We start from the raw sequence: 21,641 nt of genomic DNA on the forward strand, positions 1-21,641 counted from the left end.
AGAAGAAAAACGGAACAGAACTAAAAACTATTAAAAACAATGCTCCCACTTATATAGCTTTTGTATACGGAAATAATTTTATAGAAATGCAATTTCCTTCATTAAGGAACAAATCCAAAAGAGGTAATGCTTGGCTTTATGGCAAATAAAAAATGTTTCTTGACCAGTTGCCTACAGCTGATGAGCTCCAGTAAGAGCGAAACCAGTTCTCACCTACTGAAAGTTTTGAAGTGTGAATTGGTCCTGTAGTACTGTGTCAGAAACAGCTCTGGGAAAAATAAACACTTGAATTAAGAGCAATTTTGTGACTAATGTTTGAAGACTTTTTCAAAGGTCATGGGCATATTACTGATAGAAGGTATAGAAAATACTTAACTTTTGAGGTTAAATTTAGTCTTTCTTTTTGGTACCGGAGATCGAACTCGGGTCCTTCCGCCCAGAACCACTGAGCTAAATCCCCAGCCCAAATTTAGCCTTTTTTAAATTACAGGGTATTCTAAACTTAATAAAGTAGGATACTCCCCTTTGCCCCCAGAAGAATATTGAGCAGGGTATAAGGTAAATTTTTGTTGTTCCGCACTGTCTTACAGATTATTAAATCTGCTTAGTACCTGTTACCTCTTAATCGCTGTTTGGGTCCCGGGTCATTATGTAAACTCAGTGGGTCCCACCATCATTGAGAACCCCTGCTGAACATTTCCAACAATGAGTATAAATGTAGTCAATTTATTTGTCAGATTTATCTATTTATTATTACCATTATGTTGCTTGAAACTTAAGGACTTTGATTCACTTCTGCAAGAACAGAACTCATTTAAAAGGTGGAAGACTGCCTGTTCAAATATGTCCTAAGAAAGGCTCCATCTGCTTGATGAGTATAAATGCATTATGTTTTAATTTTACATATCATTTTTGTATGTGTGATGAGGGAAAATTTGGAGGAAGATATGGCCTTAGAATCAGTCATGTCATTAAATGTGATTAGTCTCTAGATAGCCAGAAGGGAAAAATATTTTAGATGGAGATAACATCATGGAAATGATGTGTAGATTATTTAGATGAATCTTGAGTAGACTCGTGGGATTAGTTTATTAGAGTGAAGCACTAGGATTTTAGGTATGTGTTAGTAGATAAGATTGGAAAAGTAGTACAACTGTAAATGGCTTGCTGAGTAATCTCAGCTCAGGGGTGTACAAATGAAAAGATTTTACATGTTTTTATTTGCTTTATTTTTTGTGCTGCTGGGGAACACATTCAGGACCTCACACATGCTAGGCAAACACTGTACCATTCTCCAGCTCTATTTTTTTAATGAATCTTTTTTTTTTTTTTGAGTCAGAGTCTCACTGTATAGTTCAAGCTGGCCTCGAACTTACAGTGATCCTACTGTCTCAGTCTCGAGTGCTAGGATTACAGGCATGCTCCACCATACCTGGCTTTAAAAAAAATTTTTTTTAATGAGTCTCTAGTAAGAAGACTGTGTAAGACACTCCCAGCCTGTCCCCTTTCTTCTGAAGTACACTCTCCTATGCTCTGATCTTATAACATTTCTGCTACTTTTGATGACCACAGGATTAGGACAGGTCCCTGTCATTTAAAAAGCAAAAACAAGCAACAACAACAACAACAAAATGTAATCACAAACTTATTCCTCTTCTTAAAGAAAACTGAAGTTCCCAGCTCCTTGGCTTGAAGAGGTGTGATTTGACTCCAAGACTGGTTCAGACCCCTTTCTCTGACAAGCCCTTGAGGAGTTGGGGGAAGACAGCAGCCTGCAGAGGCAGAGCTTTTTTTACCTGAATCTTTTAAAGAGGGGAGAAATAACCCTGGCTTCTCTCTGGTTCATCTAGCTGCTTTTTTTTTTTCCCTTGGTAAGGGAATCGAACTCAGGAACTTGTGCTTCCGAGGCAGGCGAGGTGCCATTGGGCTAAATCCCAGCCCCTCATCTGGCTGCTTTTTATGGTGATCTGTGATGTGTGTAGATGTTGTAGGGGCAGTGTTATAGCTCCTGGGTCTTTCTGCCACTGAAGACCTTCTTCAGAAAGTAGCTTCTCTCTGTTTGGCAGAGCCAGAATCTTCACACTTTAACCCTCTTCTCTGGATTGGATGGCCTGCTTCTTGATCTGATGCTGTCTCACCCCTGGGCTCTCCCAAGTAACCTGTGCTTGGTATTAACCTTGCTCCTTTATTTAGAGTTGTACACAGGAAAACAGGAGATGGAGGGAAATTGACAAATCAACAGTTAAATGTCATACAAGGTGACCAGAGGCCTGGATATGTTCCAAGTAGGGGATGGTAACAATAGAAATGTAGAAGACGTAGAATTGTTAAGAGAATATGAGGACAAATTAAAGGAAGACATCAGATGACTAAGAAAAATGATACCATTGACAGAATAGAAAAGATTAGCTGGGGGTACTTAATTATAGAACTATAATTATGATTTTGGATTGGCTGTTTTGAGTTTGAGATTATGGAGAAATTTCCAGTGGAAATGCCTGTACTCAGAGAAACTTTAATACAGGGACAGACATAGAATAAAGAGGAGATAAATAAGTAGGTATCTGTAACTCAAGGACACAGGACTGAAAATAATTGTGTAGGCATCAGCTGTGAGTTGTAGCTTCTAATTATCTAAGTTGACGAATTCTAGGAGGAGAAAATACTAGGACTGAACTCTGGGTTCATGTGAGAGGCTAATAAACCAATATTTGCTTAGTGTTTTTCTGTTGACAAATCATGACACACAGATAGGAGCCTTCAAGTCATTGATAAAGTTTCTTCTCAGTTGCTATATGCTGGGGAGTTACAATACCTTTATAGTCTTATTCTCCCTTAAAAAGATTCTTTTATCTCCTACCCATTTCTTTTTGACTGCTTTGGGCTCCATTTCTGTTGGAATAGCATTAACTAGTTATGTTTAAGACTGCTTCGTTTTTGGATTGATTTCTAAATTGATTTCATCAGCAACACATTCACAAGTTGTTTCTTAAAGTGCATTACTATAGGTAAGGTAGTGGTCAGTGTCTCTGTTTGAAACCCATTTTACTTTACCATAGATACCATACATCTGAGGCTTTTTATTTACTTACTGTGTATATTTGTATTTTCTAAACCAAGCCTTTAATACCAGTGTGAGCTTTGGCTTGGTTATAAAATACACACATCAAGATAATGATAATTTCTGTTTAGTTTCTTTGAAATAAATGTAATGCAGATAAGTAGAGTACTAAGGTCAGTGGCTTTATCAATCCATGCCCCAAAGCACAGTCTAAATTGACAGACAGGGATGCTTACCAGACAGACTTGTCTTTGTCTAATTTTCTGCATTCCTAGAATAATGTTTCTCAAATACTAACTTTATCACATCATTTCTGTGCTTATAGATTTTAATTTGACAGCTGGGTATGGTGGCCCATGCCTGTAATCCCGGCACCTGAGGCTGAGGCAGGAGGATCACTGCAAGTTCCAGGCCAGCCTGAACTGCATAGTGAGACTCTATCTCAAAAAAAAAGAGCAGAAAAAGATTTTCATTTGAGCAATCTTTCAGAACCTCTGTGCTAGGAACTATAGTATAATCAAGTATACAAGTCTTAAGGTTTATAATTTGTCCTTATTAACAAAATTCGTGTTTGCTTAGTATTCTCTGACCACCACCTTCATCACAAGCTGATATAAACATGCAACTTTCTGTTATGCAAAATTTTACTCTTTTTTTGTTTTCCATTTGTGTATCTCTCATCTGGAATTCTGTCCTACTTGCTGTCCAAACAATTATCTGGCTATTTTTTTCGAGGGGATGGGTACTGGGGATCAAACTTGGGACCTTGTGCTTGCGAGACAGGCGGTGGAACCACTGAGCTAAATCCCCGGCCCTTATCTGGCTACTTTTTAATGTAACTTCATATAGCTTTGATAATTCATCTATCCTGTATATGCTTTGTTGATACCTGACAAAGAGGTTGGCAAGTCAAACATCATTCTGAGATTTTATATTTATACAGGGTAATATTTGAAGTTGACTAATTATAAGGTAGTTGAATTACTAACCTATATAAATGATACCAAAATTATTCTAATCTTATCAAATTAATTTTTAATGGTGCTTTTATTGACCTAGGCAGTGCATATGGGCTCTGTTTGATTTGCACCAAACATTGTTTTATTCCTGATGAGAATGTTTGAAAATCACCATGGTACTTCCTGGATCCTGCCTGTATGAAAAACTAATTCCTATCTGGGATCCTTTGGAGCTAGGCCTATGAGCTATAGGTAGTTATGTCTTGTTATTGTTTAGTTTTCTTTCTCAGTACATTTTTATCATCATCAAAGTACATTGTTTTGTTATCTTGCCTTTCTTTGCTTCCAGTGCGTTTCATTGCTGCCTTCTTTCTCTAATATTTGTCTTACAGGTCTTGCTGTTTTCTTTTCCCTCACAGAGTTAAAGAAATTCTACATATATTTTAGCACTAATACTTTACGTTACAAATATTCTCTATCTAATGTCCTAAAGGGATGATCTGGGGAATGCCAGACTGAAACAGAAATTAATTAGTGAACTTGGCTGAATGAAGAGGAGGAGGAGAGACAGACTTTGCAGTGGCCTTGCTGGTTATATGCAACTTGGCTTGACTGTCTTAGTCTTTTTTCTCAAGGGAAAGCTTTCATTAATGATTTATTACTGATAAAATTTGTGATCTTAGTTATTCTGTATCATGGAGTGTGTGCAAAGATTTATGAAGTTTTGGTTTAAAAACTTTTAAATTTTGATGTTTTAATTTCTTAGATGTAAAACAAAAATCAGGAGTGGATTTGAAGAAATGCAAAGTGAATTGGTACCAGTCAGCATGTCGGAGACCGAGCACATAGCCTCCATTCCTTCTGAGAAACATATTGGAAAAACACCCGAGTTAAAGGAAGACTCCTGTAACTCATTTTCTGGTGATGAAAGCAGCAAATTAGAAAATGAATCCAAACTATTGTCATTAAACTTTGACAAAATCTTATGTCAGCCTAATGAACACTGTCAAATTGAAGCTTCTGAAAACTATGTTCCAGATCATGGTGGAGGTGAGGATTCTTGTGCTAAAATAGATACATGCCCAGAAAATTCTGAACAAATAGCTAACTTTCCTAGTGGAGATTCCGCAAAGCAAGTGTCAAAAACAAGTGAAACTGAACAGACAGTAACACAAATATTGGCAGAATTAAGGTCATCTACATTTACAGAAGCTGCTAATCAAAAGACTTATTCAGAAAGTCCCTATGATACGGACTGCACCAAGAAACTCATTTCAAAAATAAAGACTGTTTCAGCATCAGAAGATTTGTTGGAACAAATAGAATCTGAACTCTTATCTACTGAGTTTGCAGAACACCAAGTACCAAATGGAATGAATAAAGGAGAACATGCATTAGTTCTGTTTGAAAAGTGTGTGCAAGATAAGTATTTGCAACAGGAACATACTATAAAAAAGTAAGTTTATTTCTTTAGGTCATCATTTCATAGGGATTAGAGATTGAATTCTTGTAAGGAAATACCATCTTGTCTACTTTTAATTCTATAGTAGAGCCATGCACATCATTGATAAAAATGTCAACATTTTTTAGTAGTTTAATATTCTAAATATAAAGAGTAAATATAATAAATTATCTAAGTTCATTAAAGAGCTAGAACTTTTTATAATGGTGACCAAAGCTTTTCTTTATAAGAAATTTCTTTAACAATTCTGGGGTTTAAACCAGGGGCCTTGTGCATGCTGGTGAAGGCCTTCCCATCTGAGCTGCACACTCAGCCCTCGGGTTTCATTTCTGTACGAATGTGGCACAGTGGAGGCAAACTTACGGCACATGTGTAATTTTTCTCCTAAGACAAAAGGTGTTAATGTATGAGTTTTTTTTTCCAAACCGAAACTTCAGTGCTCAGGTTTAATTGCAGTGTTGGGACTTCATGATAAGTGGTTTGTGGGTTGCAGTTTGGGCCCTCGTCTCTGAAAGGTTCGCCATCACTGATGTAGAAGTGGAGTAGTATCTCTGTTTCCAAATGCTTTTGTTTGCAGTTTGGTTTGCAAACAAAGGCATTTGGCAGAATTTTGTTTTTGTTTGCAAATTCTACATCAGGTGACAAACCTGACTGTGGCCATCTTTCTCCCACAAACACAAACCTGGCCATCTTTTCCAAAATTGTGGAGCCAATTAAGTTCATTAATTTACCACTGTGTGTCAAAAATAAGAGAAAGTCAGAAGAAAATTAAAAGGAATAAAGTTCATGTTTCCTTAAAATTCTCAGTATAAATTAATTGTTTAAAAATTAAAATTTGAAGACAAATTAGTTGATTATTATCTAGTAAATAAGCACTCAGACTTCTGTCTTTAGATTTCTCAGATTTGTGTACTTCTGTTTTAGTGATGGTCTAATTTCATTCTATATTTTCATTCTAGATTTGTGTAGCTAAGTGATGTATTGGTTTAGGTACTCTTTTATAACAAAAGATCAGCCTTCATTAAATACATACATACTGATTCTTTCTAAAAAATACAGTACTTAGAAAGCTTTTCTAGGGGCCGGGGATTTAGCTCAGTGTTTTTGCCGCCTGCTGTGCAAGCGCAAGGACCAGAGTTCGATCCCTGGTACCCACCCCCCCAAAAGAGCTTTTCTTTTAATTAAGGGGAGTGTGTATATAGAGAAAAGAAAGGAGGAGGTCCACATGCCAGGAGGATGACAGAGGAAAATACACCACAGTCCAGATATTACTTGATATGTAATTGGCTTTTCATGATCTCCCTGCTTCTTCTCTACTCTGCCAGAATATCCTGTTCAATGGATTAGTTTACCCAGTGAACTTTAATCTCTTAATATTCAGGGCTAGTCCCCCCTTTTCTATATTTCTTTATTTTTGATTGTGATAAAATGGACATAAAATAAAATTTACAATTTTATCATTTCAAAATGTATAGTTCAGTAGTGTTAACATATATTCACGTTATACAGCCAATCTCAAGAAATTTTTCAACTTGTAAATCTGAAACTCTACCCATTAAACAGTATCTTCCTAATCACATCCAGACCCAGTTCCTGGTGGCTACCATTCTGCTTTCTGTTTCTGTGAGTGTGGTTACTCTTGGTACTTCATGTGCGTGAAATCATGTGGTACTTATCTTTTAGTCACTGTCTTATTTCACTTGCTGTGACATCCTCAGTTTATCCATGTTATTACATGTATCAGGATTTCCGTACTTTTTTTTCAGCACTGGGGATTAAATCCAAGGCCTTTGCACTGAGCTATATCCCCAGTCCTTTTTATTTTTTATTTTGAGACAGGGACTTGCTAAGTTACCAAGTTGCCCAGACTGGGCTAGAACTCGTAATCCTCCTACCTCAAGCTTCCAAGAGTGTTGGAAGTAAAGGCATATGCCACCACACCTGGCTAGAATTTCTATACTTTTAAAAGTTGAATATTACTTAACCTTCTATGTATCCACTACATTTTGTTTATTCATTCATTAACATTTGAGTTCCTTCTACATTTTGACTGTTGTGAATAATGCTGCTCACGAAAACAGCTGTACAAAAAAACCTTCAAGATTCCAATGCCCTTCTTAATACTCTCCCCAAACTAATACTTCTATTTGTATCCTTACTGTTGTTATTACCATTATGCGAATAAACTATATACTGTACTTTTTTTAGGTGCACCATTAGTGTTTCTACCACTTGTACTTTTTAAAGGTAACTCGCTTATTTCCCTGCTCTCTATACCTACTGTTTTAGATCATCCCCTTGAAATTACTTCTGATGCATCGTCCCATTTTGCTTAGATATGGACTCTTACCACTTTCATTTATCTCTTACAAATTTTAAGATTATAGGGACAGGGATGTAGCTTAGCACTGCCACACCTGCCTGGAAAGCACAAGGTCCTGCGTTCCATTTCCGGTGCCAGGAAAAAAAAATTTAAGATTATACTTTTAATAATCACAGAAAACAGTTAGATGCTGTTGATTATGTGCCTAATACATTGCATATATTAACTCAGGGAATCTTCACAAGAACTCTATGTGGTATGTAATACTGTTGTTTTTTTTTTTTTTGGTACCGGAGATCAAACTCCGGTCCTTGCGCTTGCACAGCAGGCGGCAAAACCACTAAACTAAATCTGTGGCCCTGTAGTGCTATTATTATCCCCATTTTAGAAATGAGGAACCTGAAACAGTGTTGTGTTACTTGTTTTCAGGGTCACATGCAGGTCATACGAGGTTAAAATCTGAACCTTTTTAGTTTGGCTCCAGAAGTTTTATAAATGTGGCTATTGGAAATTAACAAGTTATAAATTGTTAAATTTAACTTTAGGTGTGTAAAAAAATGATTTTTGTTGTTGTTGTTCCAGCCTGACAGACCAGAGGCAGCATGGTAGAGTAGGATAAGCACAGTTCTAAGCAAAATCCTGGAGCTGGAATATTCCCCTTACTCTTTGGAAGCTCTGCTACTTTGGCCAAGCCATCTTCTTTGACTCAAAGATTTTTCATCTCTGTGAGGGGCGGGCACTGTACTTACCGAGTGGGACTTTTATGGGACATTAAGGCATTACAAATGTCACATATTATTATTTTTTTTGTCACATATTAAAGTTAGGTTGATCTTTTGTTAAATACATAATGTTTTTTTTTTGGTGCTGGGGATCAAACTCGGGTCCTTGCACTTGCGCAGCAAGTGGCAAAACCACCAAACTAATTGCAAATAAGATGCTCTGATATAACTCAGGATTTAAAAAAAATTTTTGTCTTCATTTAATTTTTATGAAAAAGATTTGTTTCATTTCCTTTGAAATTTTCACAAATGCATATATTTCCAAATATCTTTGTTTATAGTTCCAATCCTCTGTTTTGTCCCAGCTTTACTAAGGACAAAACTGTACGTATTTTAGGTGCACAGCATGATAATTTAATACATTGTGAAATGATTACCACAATCAAATTAGATAACACATACATCACCTTACATACTTTGTGTGTCTGGTGTGACCCCCTCAAGCTCTCAGTATACAGTATGATGTCACTAAGTGTTACCACTGTGGCGTACATTAGGGCTCCAGGATTTATTCAACTTAGAACTGAAAATTTGTACTCTTTGACCAACATCTCCCCTGGCAGCTACCATTCACTATTTTTCTATTCCTGTATTTTCTAACATACCAACATTGTTGTCTAGTGTCCCAACCAAAGTTTTAAATTAAGAATAGGTATATCAATAATGTGTACTTAACATATAAAAAGTAATTTTGGTCTATGGGTGTAGCTCAGTGCTAAAATGAGCTTGCCTATGCTTGCCTAGCATATGTGAGGCCACCCTGGGTTTGAAACCTAACGTTGCAATAAACAAAACAAAACAACATCAACAAAAATAATTTGAATGCTCTTGTCTTTCTCCTTTTTTCCCCCTCCTTTAACTCTGAATTATAGCCAGGATTCTTATCTCAAGTTTTCTGCAGCAAATTGATTATACACTTAATCATATAAACATCCGAAGTTAAACCAGTGTATCATGAATGGCTTGAATAAACACGAATGCTGCATTTGCCTCTTTCCCAAACATTGCTTGCTTATTTCTTCACCTCATTCCTGTACTCAAGTACCAGTTCCTCACAGAGGCCTATTATGACTACTTTCTGTCATCTTGTTTTCCTTTATGTTTCTTAATAGCATTTAATCACTGCTTAACATACATACGTATATTTACATATTTATTTTAATTTTCTTCCTCAGAATATAAGCTCTAAGAGGGGCAAGGATTGTTTGCTGACATATTATTATCTGCATGAAGAATAGTAAGGCACATAGTAGCTACCCAGTAACCATCTATTGAATGAACGAGTGTTCCTCAATGAAAAGTGAGAAAAGCTTGAGCTTTGCAATTACACCTGACTTCAGAACTCAGATTAAACACTTACTAGCTATATGACCTGGAAAAGTTGTAGGCTTCACTTTTGTTTTATTTCAAATTCATAATACAAATGATGATGAAAATTTCACAAACTTATTTTGAATATTAAATAATAACACTTTTATAAGGCTAAACTTAGCAAACAATAGGTGTGCAAAAAGTGTTAGGTAATAGCTATTGCTATTAATCTAGAATAGCTGTTTATTAGTTATATAGTTCTGAGTATTTTGTGGGCAATTTTTAAGGTTTTGTTTCTATTTTTATAGGGGGACTTAAAATGAAACTTCTGTTTAATTTTTTCTTTTACATTGACTATATTTCTGTAACTAATAGAATGCCATTAAAGTAATTTAATCTAAAGCGGGATTTCTCAACTTTGGCCCTGTTGCCATTTTGGGCCAGATGATTCTAGTCCTGGGGGCTGCTTTGTGAATTAAAAGAAGTCTAGCAGCATTTTTTTTTTTTTCCCGGTCCCACGGATTGAGCTCAGGACTTTGTCCTTTCAAGGCAGGTGCAGCGCCACTGAGCTAAATCCCTGGCCTTAGCATTTTTTATCTCTACTCACTAGGTAGCAGTAGCAACCCTGTTTCTTTTTATTTGAAATTTCTAGGAAAAAATTAATACCTGATTGGCCAGAGAATGTTTTTCAAAATAACTGATGAATGGATCAACAAAACGATTGCTCACGTTGATGACTAAGCCAAGCTACTTTTCTTCAGTTGACAAGATTAGAGGCATCCTAGCATTAAAAGTACAGTCACATAACCATGAGGACATTTTCTGAGAAATGTATTAGGCAATTTTGTCCTTGTATGAAAAGATTTTATTATAAAAATATTTAGAAATGTTAACTTACAGTGGTAGGTATTTATATTTTAATTTTTAAATAGATTTTATTCTACTGATTACTTCTCCAGTTTTAATTATGTTTTATTTATACTACCCTTTTATATTTAGGCTAATTAAAGAAAACAAGAAACATCAGGAGCTCATCTTAGACATATGTTCAGAAAAAGACAATTTAAGAGAAGAACTTAAAAAAAGAACAGAAACAGAGAAGCAGCATATGAGCACAATTAAACAGGTAAAAAAATAAAAAATTTTAAAGACCATACCTTAATTCAGAAAATATATTCCTAAAATTGTGTGTAAGTTGAAATTCTGTAAATTGAAATGTTTTAAATGCACAGGATTGGTTGGTATTTAAAGCATTCTCTTACATAGCCTGACTTTCTTATATGTAAATTCCTACTTTTATGGTTTGTATGATTAGTCTACTAAATACAATAGAATTATGTTCAAAGTAATACTAAAAATGATTTGATTTTACAGTCAGCTAGATTGTTTTTAACCAAACGAGAAGCAATAACTAAAACTGTATATCTAGCATTGGGTTGTTTTTACACTTACATTATAATATAGTTTCATTCTCAGTGTTTTTATAAACTACACTATGAGCACTGGCTCTTATACTTTAGGTATCTGGCTAGCTGACTTGCCAAGGCTTTTTCTTTCTTTTTTATATGAAAATTCTTTACTCAACTATTAAACTGTTTAAAACACCACTCTTTCAAGAGGCCACAAAAATTATAGCATTCAGAAATTTACATGTAACTCTTAAAAGGTAAGATATTTTATGGCCGAGGATTGTTGTTTCCAGAACTGTATTTAATAGGAGTGGTGATAATGGACATCCTTTATCTTGTTCATGATTTTAGAGTGAAAGCTTCAATTTTTTGACTATTTAGTTTATGTTGGCAGTTGATTTGTCACAGATGGCTTTTATCATTTTGAGATAAAGACCCTCTATTCCAACTTTCTGTAGGTTTTTTAAAAATCATGAATGGGTGTTAGACATTCTCAAAAGTGTTTTCTGGATCTATTGAGATGATCGTGTGGTGTATGACATTTATTGATTTGCAAATGTTGAACCATCCATGTATTCCTGGGATGGATCCTACTTGGTCATGGTGCATAATCTTCTTGATGATTTGCTGCATTCTCTTTGCCAGTATCTTATTCAGAATTTTTACATCTATGTTTATTAAGGAGACTAACCTATAGTTCTCTTTTTTTGTTGGATCCTTCTCTGTTTTTGGTATTAGGGTAATGCTTGCTTCCAGGAATTAGTTTGGGAATATTGCTTAGCTTTTAATTTCATTAAAGAGTTCGAGGAATAATGGCATTAGATCTTCTCTAAATTTCTTGTAGAATCCAGCCGTGAATCCATCAGGACCTGGGCTTTGTTGGTATTGTTTTTTTTTTTTTGGTACCTGGGATAGAACTCCGGATCTTGGGCCTGTGGCAGAACCACTGAGCTAAATCCCCAGCCCTTTGTTGGTAGTTTTTAAATTACTTCTTCAATTTCATTGACTGATATTGGGTTATTTAGAATTTTTATATCTTCTTGATTCAGCTTTGATAATTCATATGTATCAAGGAATCTGTCCATTTCTCCATTTTCCATCTACAGGTTCTCAAAGCAGGTATTGATGATCTTGTGGATTTCTCTAGGATCTGTTGTGAATTCACCCTTTTCCTTCCGAATTATATGGATTTGCATCTTTCCTTTTTTGATAAAGTTGGCTAAGGGTTTATATTATTTTCTTAGCCTCAGTTGCACTAATTTCTGCTCTATCTTTATAATTGCCTCTCTTGTATGTTCTTTGGGTTTAACTTGGTCTTCTATTTCTAGAAACTTGAATGACATTAGGTTATTCATTAGAGCTCACTCTGTTTTTCTGATGTGGGAATTCACCACTATACATTTCCCTCACAGGACTGCTTTCATTGTGTCCCATAAGTTCTGTTATGTTGTATTGACAATATTATTTTCCTATCATAGCCAGCTATGATGGAGGATAATCCAATCACCTCCCACCTATCATCATGTGAAATTCTGAGGTGATTTCTAGCTCTAAATCCCATAACAATGCCTGTAATCCCAGCTACTGTGTAATCCCTGCTACTTGGGAGATGGAGGCAGGTGGGTTGTAAATTGGAAGCCAACCTGGGCAATTTGGCAAGACCTTGTCCCCAAACAAAAATTTTAAAAAGGTGTGGGTGTAGCTCAGTGGTAGAAATTGCTTGCCTGCCATGCATGAGGTCATGGGTTCAATCTCTAGCACTGGCAAAAAAAAAAGGGGTGGGGGTGGGTGGGGAGAACATTAGGTCCTTTCTTTTGCTAGCGTTTAGAAAAGTTTATACTTCTGAATCTAAAATTAGTATGGCAGGATTTTCTTTCCTTCTTAATAATTATTTGTCTCTAGATCTGCTCTGTCCAACATGGTAACCATTAGCCACATGTAGCTATTGAGCATATGGAAGGTGGCTAGCCCAAATTGAAAGTTCCTGTAGGTGTAAAACACATCTAATTTAGAAGACTTAGTACAAAAAGTATAAAACAGCTCAATTTTAAATGTTGGTTATATATTGAAATGATGATAATTTGGGTATTTGAGGTTTAATAAATTTTTGTCTATTTCATTTTGCTCTTTAAAAATGTGATCATTAGAAAATCGAAGCTATGCATGTGGTTTGTTTTTCTGTTAGGCAGTGTTACTCTAGGTAATTTTATAAGGAAAATTGATAACACATGTGCCTAAGCTAATGTTGAGGTGTTTAAAAACTTTATTTATTTAGGTTTTTTCAGACAGGGTCTCACTGTGTAGTTCATACTGGCCTCAGACTTGCATCCATCCTCCTGCCTCAGCTTCCTAAGTGCTGGGATCACAGGCGTGCACCACCATACCCAGCTAAATTTTTTTAAAGATACATACCATATAGTTCACCCGTTTCAAGTATATGATTGAGTAGTTTCCAGTTGGAAGTTGAAAAACTTCTCCACAGTTTTAGAGCATTCTATCACCCAAAAGAAACCCTATATCCAGTAGTTGTCAATCCATGTTTTCCATCTATGTAACCCTCACCCCCATGGAAAAGCTGGTCTTTCTCTTGCTATACATTTCCCTGTTCTGGACCCTTCATATAAAGGGGATCATATGATAGCCTTTTGTGTCTAGATTCTTTCACTTAACATAATGTTTTCAAAGTTTCATTCAACTTGTAATGTGTACCAGTACTTTTCTTTGGGTGATTGAGTAATGCTCCATTTTATGTGTATTAGTCACTTTTCTATTGCTAGGACAAAATACTTGACATACAGTTTAAAGGAGAAAAGGTTTATTTTGGCTCATAGTTTCAGGGGATTTGTTCCATGGTCAGCTGGCTTCAAGACAGAAATATTATGGTGGAAGGGCATGGTTGGGGACAGCTACTAGCCTCCTGGCAGCCAGGAAACCAAGTGAGAGAGAAAATGCCAGAAAGGAAAAAGATGGGGCAAGATACGCCCTTCAAAAGCATACCCCCAATGATTTACTTCTTCCAACCAGACCCCATTTTATAATAGCTATGAACTCATCAATGGGTTAATCCATTGATGAAGTTAACGCCCTCACAATCCAGTCACCTCCATGGGCATCTTTTAATCCAATTAAGCCAACGATCAAGTTGTCACAGTAGAGAAGTGCAAATTTTTTTTTATCTCTTCATCAGTTGATGGACATTTGGTTTGTTTTGTTTGACTGTTTAATACCTCTGTGAACATATGCTTTCATTTATCCTTTGATGTATACCTAGGAATGAAAAGAATAAGTTGGGAAGTGTTCCTTTCCTGTAGAGATATTGGAATTTTTAAAAAGTTTGGTAAAATTTACCTGAGTAGCCGTCTAGACTGAATTTTTCATGATGGCTAGTGGTTCTTTTTTTTTTTTTTTTTTCCCCTCATCCTCCTCTTCTTCCTCCATTTATTTATTTTTCAATTCAAACCTTTATAGGTCTATTCAGGGCTTCATGTTTCTTCATGAGACAGTTTTGGTGATTTATGTTTTACTAAGGAATTGTCCATTTCATCTAAATTAAACTGGTCATGGTATTTGTCTTTTTTATTTCTGTAAATTTAGTAATAATGTCTCTCATTTTGATTCTAGTAATTGAGTCTTGTGTCTCAGTATAGGTGAAAGTTTGTCACTTTTATTAATCTTTTCAAAGGATCACCTTTTAATTTTGATTGTTTCTGCACTTTTTATTGTTTCATTAATTTTCACTCTAATCTTTTATTATTTTCTTTCTTCTTCCAGTTCTTTTAGATAGAAGTTTAAATTATTGATTTGACGTCTTTCTTCTTTACAATGTAGTTAGTAATTTCCCTCTAAACATTGCATTTAGTAATTTTGGTATGTTATCCACTATAACATTATGTTTTATAGCATAGTTCAAATCTATTTCCTTGGTAATCATCTGCCTCTGTCCATTTTCAGAAATAGGGTATTGGAGCCTCCTGTTGTTAGTGATTTGCCTATTTTCTCCTTCATTTTTGTTAGGTTTTTTTTTTTTTTGGTGCATTTTGATGCTGTGTTATTAGATATATGTTAGATCTTTTTGATTAATTGATCTTTTTATCATTATAAAATGTCCTTCACTTCTAGAGTGTAATATTTTTATTCCAGTCTCTTTTGTCTGGTATTAGTATAGCCACTTCTACTTTCCTGTGATTGTTGTTTACACACAGTTATCTTTTTCCATTTATATTCAGTCTACTTGTATCTTTGAAACAAAAGTGTAGCCAATTATGGATTGAAACTTCTCTGATCTCTCAGCTAAATAAACCTTTCCTCCCTTAACTTGTGAGTATTAGGTATTTTGTCTCCACAACCGGAGAGAAGTAACTAAGATAATTTCTTTGAATTATTTCTTGGTAGATAGTATAGGGCTTATCATAAATACAATTTGATATATCACAGTCTTTTCAGGTTTATACCAATTCCAGTGCGACATAGAAACAATGTTAACAGTTTTGATTTCTATAATTAGAGTTAATTCATTACATTTGTTTATAATGTATATATTTATTTCAGGTATTAAGTCTGTTTGGTATAGCTATAAAAATAATCTAAAAGAAATTTTCTTTACAGCTAGAAACAAGAATAGAAGAACTTAATAAAGAAGTTAAAGCTTCCAAAGATAAACTAGTAGCTCAGGATGTTGCAGCTAAAAATACAATTCAGCAGTTACACAAAGAGATGGCTCAAAGGATGGAACAGGTATTCATAATTCATTATCATTGTAACTTGACTCTTTCTTATTTATTAAAATAAACTAACTCTGTAAGAAGAGGTCACTTTATTTGTATAAAAATTCACCTTTTAAAATTAAACCAATACATTAAGTACATGATAATTGTTACAAAGTTAACCAAGGAAGTGTATGCAATAAAAAATGAAAGCCCTCCTTCATCTCTGTTTCTGCTTTCTCTGCCTCCAAGCTTTTTACATCCCATTCCTTGTTTCATAGCTAATGATTGATATTTTGGTTATATATCACATCATGTATATGTGTGCAAGTCATACATGCTTATGTATATATCTTTTTTTATTAGTCTATTATGTGTTATAACAAAATTCCTGAGTCCGGGTACTCAAGAAAGAAAAGCTTATTTGCCTTACAGTGCTGGAGACTCAGGAGCAGTTCAAATCAGTAATAGAGGGGCCAACCACTGGTGACTGGAGGAGGCAGATCTTACTTTTCTTAATTCTTGAGCTACTGTCTAGCACCTCCTGTTGGTGGAATCCAACTGAAAGTTTGAAAATAAAGGTGCTTGTTTATATGGCCTGTGATGGTCTTCTTCCTGAGGGCAGGACAGAAAATAGTGAGAGGCAGATATGGAGGAATAAATGAAAATAACCTCCGTATCAGCCAAAGTAAAAGGAATAGGAGCGGGTAAAAGCAAATATTAATCCCATATCGTTTTTCCATAATTTTGAATTTTCCCCTTTATCCTCAAATTTTATGGCACAAGTCCTGGGAATTTTTTTTTTAAATTGATAATAATGTAGTAAAATATTTACTTTCATATATTTTTATTTGAAAAATACTTCTTATTAATGCTAAATCATATTTCTTCAAGGCCAATAAGAAATGTGAAGAGGCACGCCAAGAAAAAGAAGCAATGGTAATGAAGTATGTAAGAGGTGAGAAGGAATCTTTAGACCTTCGAAAGGAAAAAGAAATACTTGAGAGAAAGCTTAGAGATGCAAATAAGGAATTTGAGAAAAACACTAACAAAATTAAGCAACTTTCTCAGGAGAAAGGACGGTTGCAGCAGCTGTATGAAACAAAGGTATAACTTATGCTATTGTACCTTATTTCAAATGTATTCTTTTTGCTTTTACTTAAATCATAACATGGTTAAAACACTCAAATGCAAAGTTATTTTTATTAGTTTATCTACTAAGAACATGAACGGTTCAGGAATTGCAGCATCCCATTACCTGTCTACAGAAATATTTGCTGGAGAAATATTTCTTGATAGGCCTTTTTTAAAATTGGTGCATATGAATAATGAGTTTTTGGTATATTGGTACATGTATATAACATATTTTGACTATTTTTATCCCTGTCCCTCCCTCCCCATTTTTCCCTCTTCTCTCTGGTCCCCTTTGCCATCTCTTTAAAGTCTACCTTCTAATTTCCCATTATCATGATATGTCTTTTTAAAAACTTTTTTTAAAAATCTGTGTATGGGAAAAATTAGTTTATGCTTCAAGTGGAGACTATATTTTGGTACAACATGTATACAGTAGTGTTAAATATGAATAATTTTAGAGCCAAGTAATTTTGTAAAAGTGTAATCTGGCCAGAATCTTAATATAAGACTTACTAACCATAGAATATAATTTTTTTTCTTTCAGATAGACATATCCTCCTCAGATTTTGTCTTAGGGAGTTTTATTACTGAGATAGTTATTCAGAGCTCTTATTGTTAACTTATTTTTTATTGTTAACTTTTAATTCAGAAATACTATTACAAGCTTCAGGAATTCTAGAAAAATCAATTTAGTTTATATTTCACCTTAATGTTAGCTTGTTAAGAATCATAAAAGATAGGTTTGTGCTTATTACACATCTTGTTGTTAATTATCTTCATTATTACTAATAGCATTTACTGCCCTTTTTATTGTTTGAACTTTGAATCAGTTTTATGGCCATACAGCACTTGAATTATAGTGTTACTGCACTGATTACTTTTAGGGAATATAAAAGAAACCGATAAATAGCAGATTGTGTAAGTGAAAAATGTGACTGAATGATACTATTTTAGGAAAGTGAAACAACTAGACTCATCAGAGAAATAGACAAACTAAAGGAAGATATCAACTCTCACATCATTAAAGTAAAGTGGGCACAAAACAAATTAAAAGCTGAAATGGATTTACATAAGGTGAGTACATATAATGCAGTGGAATAATAATTAGAATTAGTTTTAAGAGCAAATGCTGTTAACAGTTAATGGGGCTTGGAGGTTCCTTTAGTGACTCTTGCAGGATAACTTATACCTAAATATTTGGTGATTATGGAAAAGAAATTTTTTACATTATTTAAATTATTTGAAATGTTAAACTTTATCATTCATAGTTTACAACATCCAAACTTGCCTTGTTCTTTAAACATTTTTTTTGGTATGCAAAATTTGGGGGGATGTAATTTTTAAGTTACCATGATTGAAAATAAACTTGAAATTTGTAAGGATAATTAATGATGCTAAGGTTCTTACTATTAAGAGACATAAATTCTTTTTTTTTTTTTTTTTTTTTTGGTACCTGGGAGATCGAACTTGGGTCCTTGCACTTGCTTAGCAGGCAGTGAAACCACTGAGCTAAATCCCTGGCTAGAGACATAAATTCTTATTTATCAATAAGATGACATAATTCTTTTAACTTTTTCTTTTTTTGATGTTGGGGATTGAACCCAAGGGTATCACACAGAACTACATTCCCAACCCTGGGCTCACACTTGAGATTCTCCTGCCATGGCTTCCTAAAGTGCTGTAATTATAGTTGTGCCCACCATGCCTGACAGCTTACCTGTTTTTATATATATAATTCCATTGATACTGTGCTAGCAAATCATTTTAATAAAGGTTAACATAATGAAAAGTAATTTATAATTATAAAAGTGAATAACTGATGCCATAAATTTAAATAGTAACTGGACTAGTATTTGAGGTAATAAAAATTTACAATTGAAAAAATAATTTACAATTGATAAAATGTGAAGTAAAACAACAACTCTGAAATGTGACTTAAACAGAAGAGAATGTTTTGAAAATATATCAATTTCCAAAAATGATCTTGTCTTAGTTACTTTTCTTGTTGCTGAGACAAAGTACCCGACACCGAAAGTTAAAGGAGGAAAGATTTATTTAGCTTACAGTTTGTAGAGGTTTCAGTCTATAGTTGGCTGGTTCCCAGGCAGGGTGGCTTGGCAAAGGAGAAACAGTTCATGGCAGGCAGAAGGTAGCAAAGCAACAAGGATGACCACAGCTCTTTCTGTCCCTTATATCTTACCCAGGCTACTTAGGGCGGTTGGCACTCACAGCCTTAATCCTACTGCCCTTGATCCTAGCATTGTACCATGAATCAATTCCAGGGTCACACACTATAGATCCAGCCACCTCTGAAAAAGCTCCACCTATGACCGCATGAGGCTTTGGGGGGACAGCTAGACACAGCCATAACAAATCGTATGATATTATTTAAAACCATAATGTTGAATTACCACATTAAATAACTCCAAATCGATAGAACCGATAACCTTTGCATATTTATATATTAATTTTATCAGGGAAAACTGTAGAGGAAGTTGTCTATATCCATCTATCTACATATAGACATACATATATATATATATATATATATATATATATAAAATCTCCCTCCCAGGCTGGCCTCTAACTTGAGGCAATCCTCCTGCCTCAGCTTCCCAAGGGCTGGGATTTTAGGCATGCACCACCACACCCAGCTGAGTAGTCCATATTGACAGTGGTCAAAGATAGGATAGAGAACAGTGTATTCCCCGTAAGTCTGAAGTGAACTAACTACACACAGTTGTGTGAGAAAACTACAAGGCAGAGAAAGAACTGCCAGAAAAGAGCAAGGCAACAATCCCTAGAACTCAATGAGGCTGTCACATTTAGTTTTCCTTTACTTTGGGTACAGAATGAAGAATTAAAATTCCAAATCCATGTGGACAGTAATGTTTTTTTTTTGTTTTTTGGTACCGGGGATTGAATTTGGAATGTTGTGCTTGAGAGGCAGGTGGTGGAACCACTGAGCTAAATCTCTGGCCCTCGTAATGATTTTTAACTGCCCGAGTTGCTTTTTAAGATCTGAATACACTTATTCCAGTATCAAAGTCTATATCAGTTTTGTTACCTTCATCTATATTTTGAGATAGGATCCCGAAACCTACTGAAATACTAGCATTGAAGAGTGGAAAAGTTAAGATCAGTGAGCCCTGTGTGTTCAAAGAATGGGTGATAAGACATTTTCTTGGGGCCGGGGATTTAGCTCAGTGGTTCCGCCACCTGCTGCGCAAGCTCAAGGACCCGAGTTCGATCCCCGGCACAAAAGAAAGAGAATGTCTTTTTTTTTTTGGTACCAGGGATCGAACTGGGGACCTTGCACTTGCGCAACAAGCAGCAGAACCACTGAGCTAAACCCCGGCCCTGATAAGACATTTTTAATGATAGCTTTGAGCTCAGATGAAACCAGACACTCTGTAAGAAGATAGAGAGGTAGGTTAAGGCTGATTTCTGTATGGTTACATTTTATGGATTGCTAAAAAGTGAAAATAACAAACAGTATTGACCTGATATGTAGAAACTGGGTATTTACCAATTCCTTTTAAGTAAAGGCATTTATTAACCAGCAAGCATTTAGGTGTGTGCACAGCATTGTATTAGGTAATATGGAGTATATAAACACCATGGAAGACAAAATGAGTTTTGAACAGTACCTGGGAGAGGCCCCTGCTTACCTACTTTATGTGCTTAGTGGATGTGAGAGGGGTCTCTGGTTCCAAGGATACAAGATTTAATCATGATCTATGTAGTCTGAGCTACCCCTTGAGAGGTGGACAAGAGACCTGAGATTCTTAGTAAATTTGTTTTAGGTTCCCTTTCCAGTTTCTTGGTCCTGCCCACCAAGTAGTAGATATGGGTCACTGTATCCATTGTGAACATTAGCTTCTCTTAATGCCATATTACCAAACAGAAGTCTTGATGAGGTAGACTGGACACAACATCAAACAGTAGAAACTGTTCCCTTCTCTTAAAACTTCTTTGGCGATTTAACTAAAATTACTTTTAATACCTAGCTTCTAAAAACAAAAGCCTTTTATGTTGAATGTAGTAAGTAAAGAAGAACTTCCTTCTCTTGATTATGTACCTTGTTATCTTTTCACCTGCCTGGTCTCAGGGTAAGATGATCTTACTGAAGTATAGATATGGCTGGCAGCAGATGTACCGAGGGTTGTTGAGCAACATGGTTTGGAGTGGTAGGGACTTGCTAGATTTTCTCCTTCAGAGAAAGCTAGGGTGTTAGGCCAGCAGACACTGTGATATACCTGTATTGCAGTTCTTTTTTTTTACTTTATTTAAAAAATTAGTACATATTTGTTATACATTATGATCACATTCATTGTAGGGAATTTGTAGCTGTACATAATATATATTAATTATTATTTTTTTCTTTTTTCTGTTCCCCACTCCTCCCTTCAACCCTTCTTCCCCCTCTCCTTTTACAAAAGCCTTGTGCTGGGTGTGGTGGAAGATGCCTGTAAACCTAGCACTTGCTAGGCTGAG

At 35.2% G+C, this 21,641-nt stretch overlaps 1 protein-coding gene across 1 annotated transcript in view; it reads left to right on the forward strand.

The window, feature by feature from the left end:
- The window catches only part of Ccdc186 (coiled-coil domain containing 186), a 46,548-nt gene that overhangs the window by 4,733 nt on the left and 20,174 nt on the right, over positions 1-21,641 (forward strand). The window contains exons 2-6 of the mRNA XM_004838881.3: positions 4,787-5,476; positions 10,898-11,024; positions 15,913-16,041; positions 16,905-17,117; positions 18,099-18,218. Coding sequence (XP_004838938.1) covers positions 4,821-5,476; positions 10,898-11,024; positions 15,913-16,041; positions 16,905-17,117; positions 18,099-18,218 — 1,245 coding nt within the window. The 5' untranslated portion in view covers positions 4,787-4,820. The remainder of the gene's footprint in view (positions 1-4,786; positions 5,477-10,897; positions 11,025-15,912; positions 16,042-16,904; positions 17,118-18,098; positions 18,219-21,641) is intronic.

Source organism: Heterocephalus glaber, unplaced genomic scaffold, assembly GCF_053883595.1.
Source record: "Heterocephalus glaber isolate CG9 unplaced genomic scaffold, H.glaber_assembly_v1.0 deba00001497, whole genome shotgun sequence".
NCBI lineage: Eukaryota > Metazoa > Chordata > Mammalia > Rodentia > Bathyergidae > Heterocephalus > Heterocephalus glaber.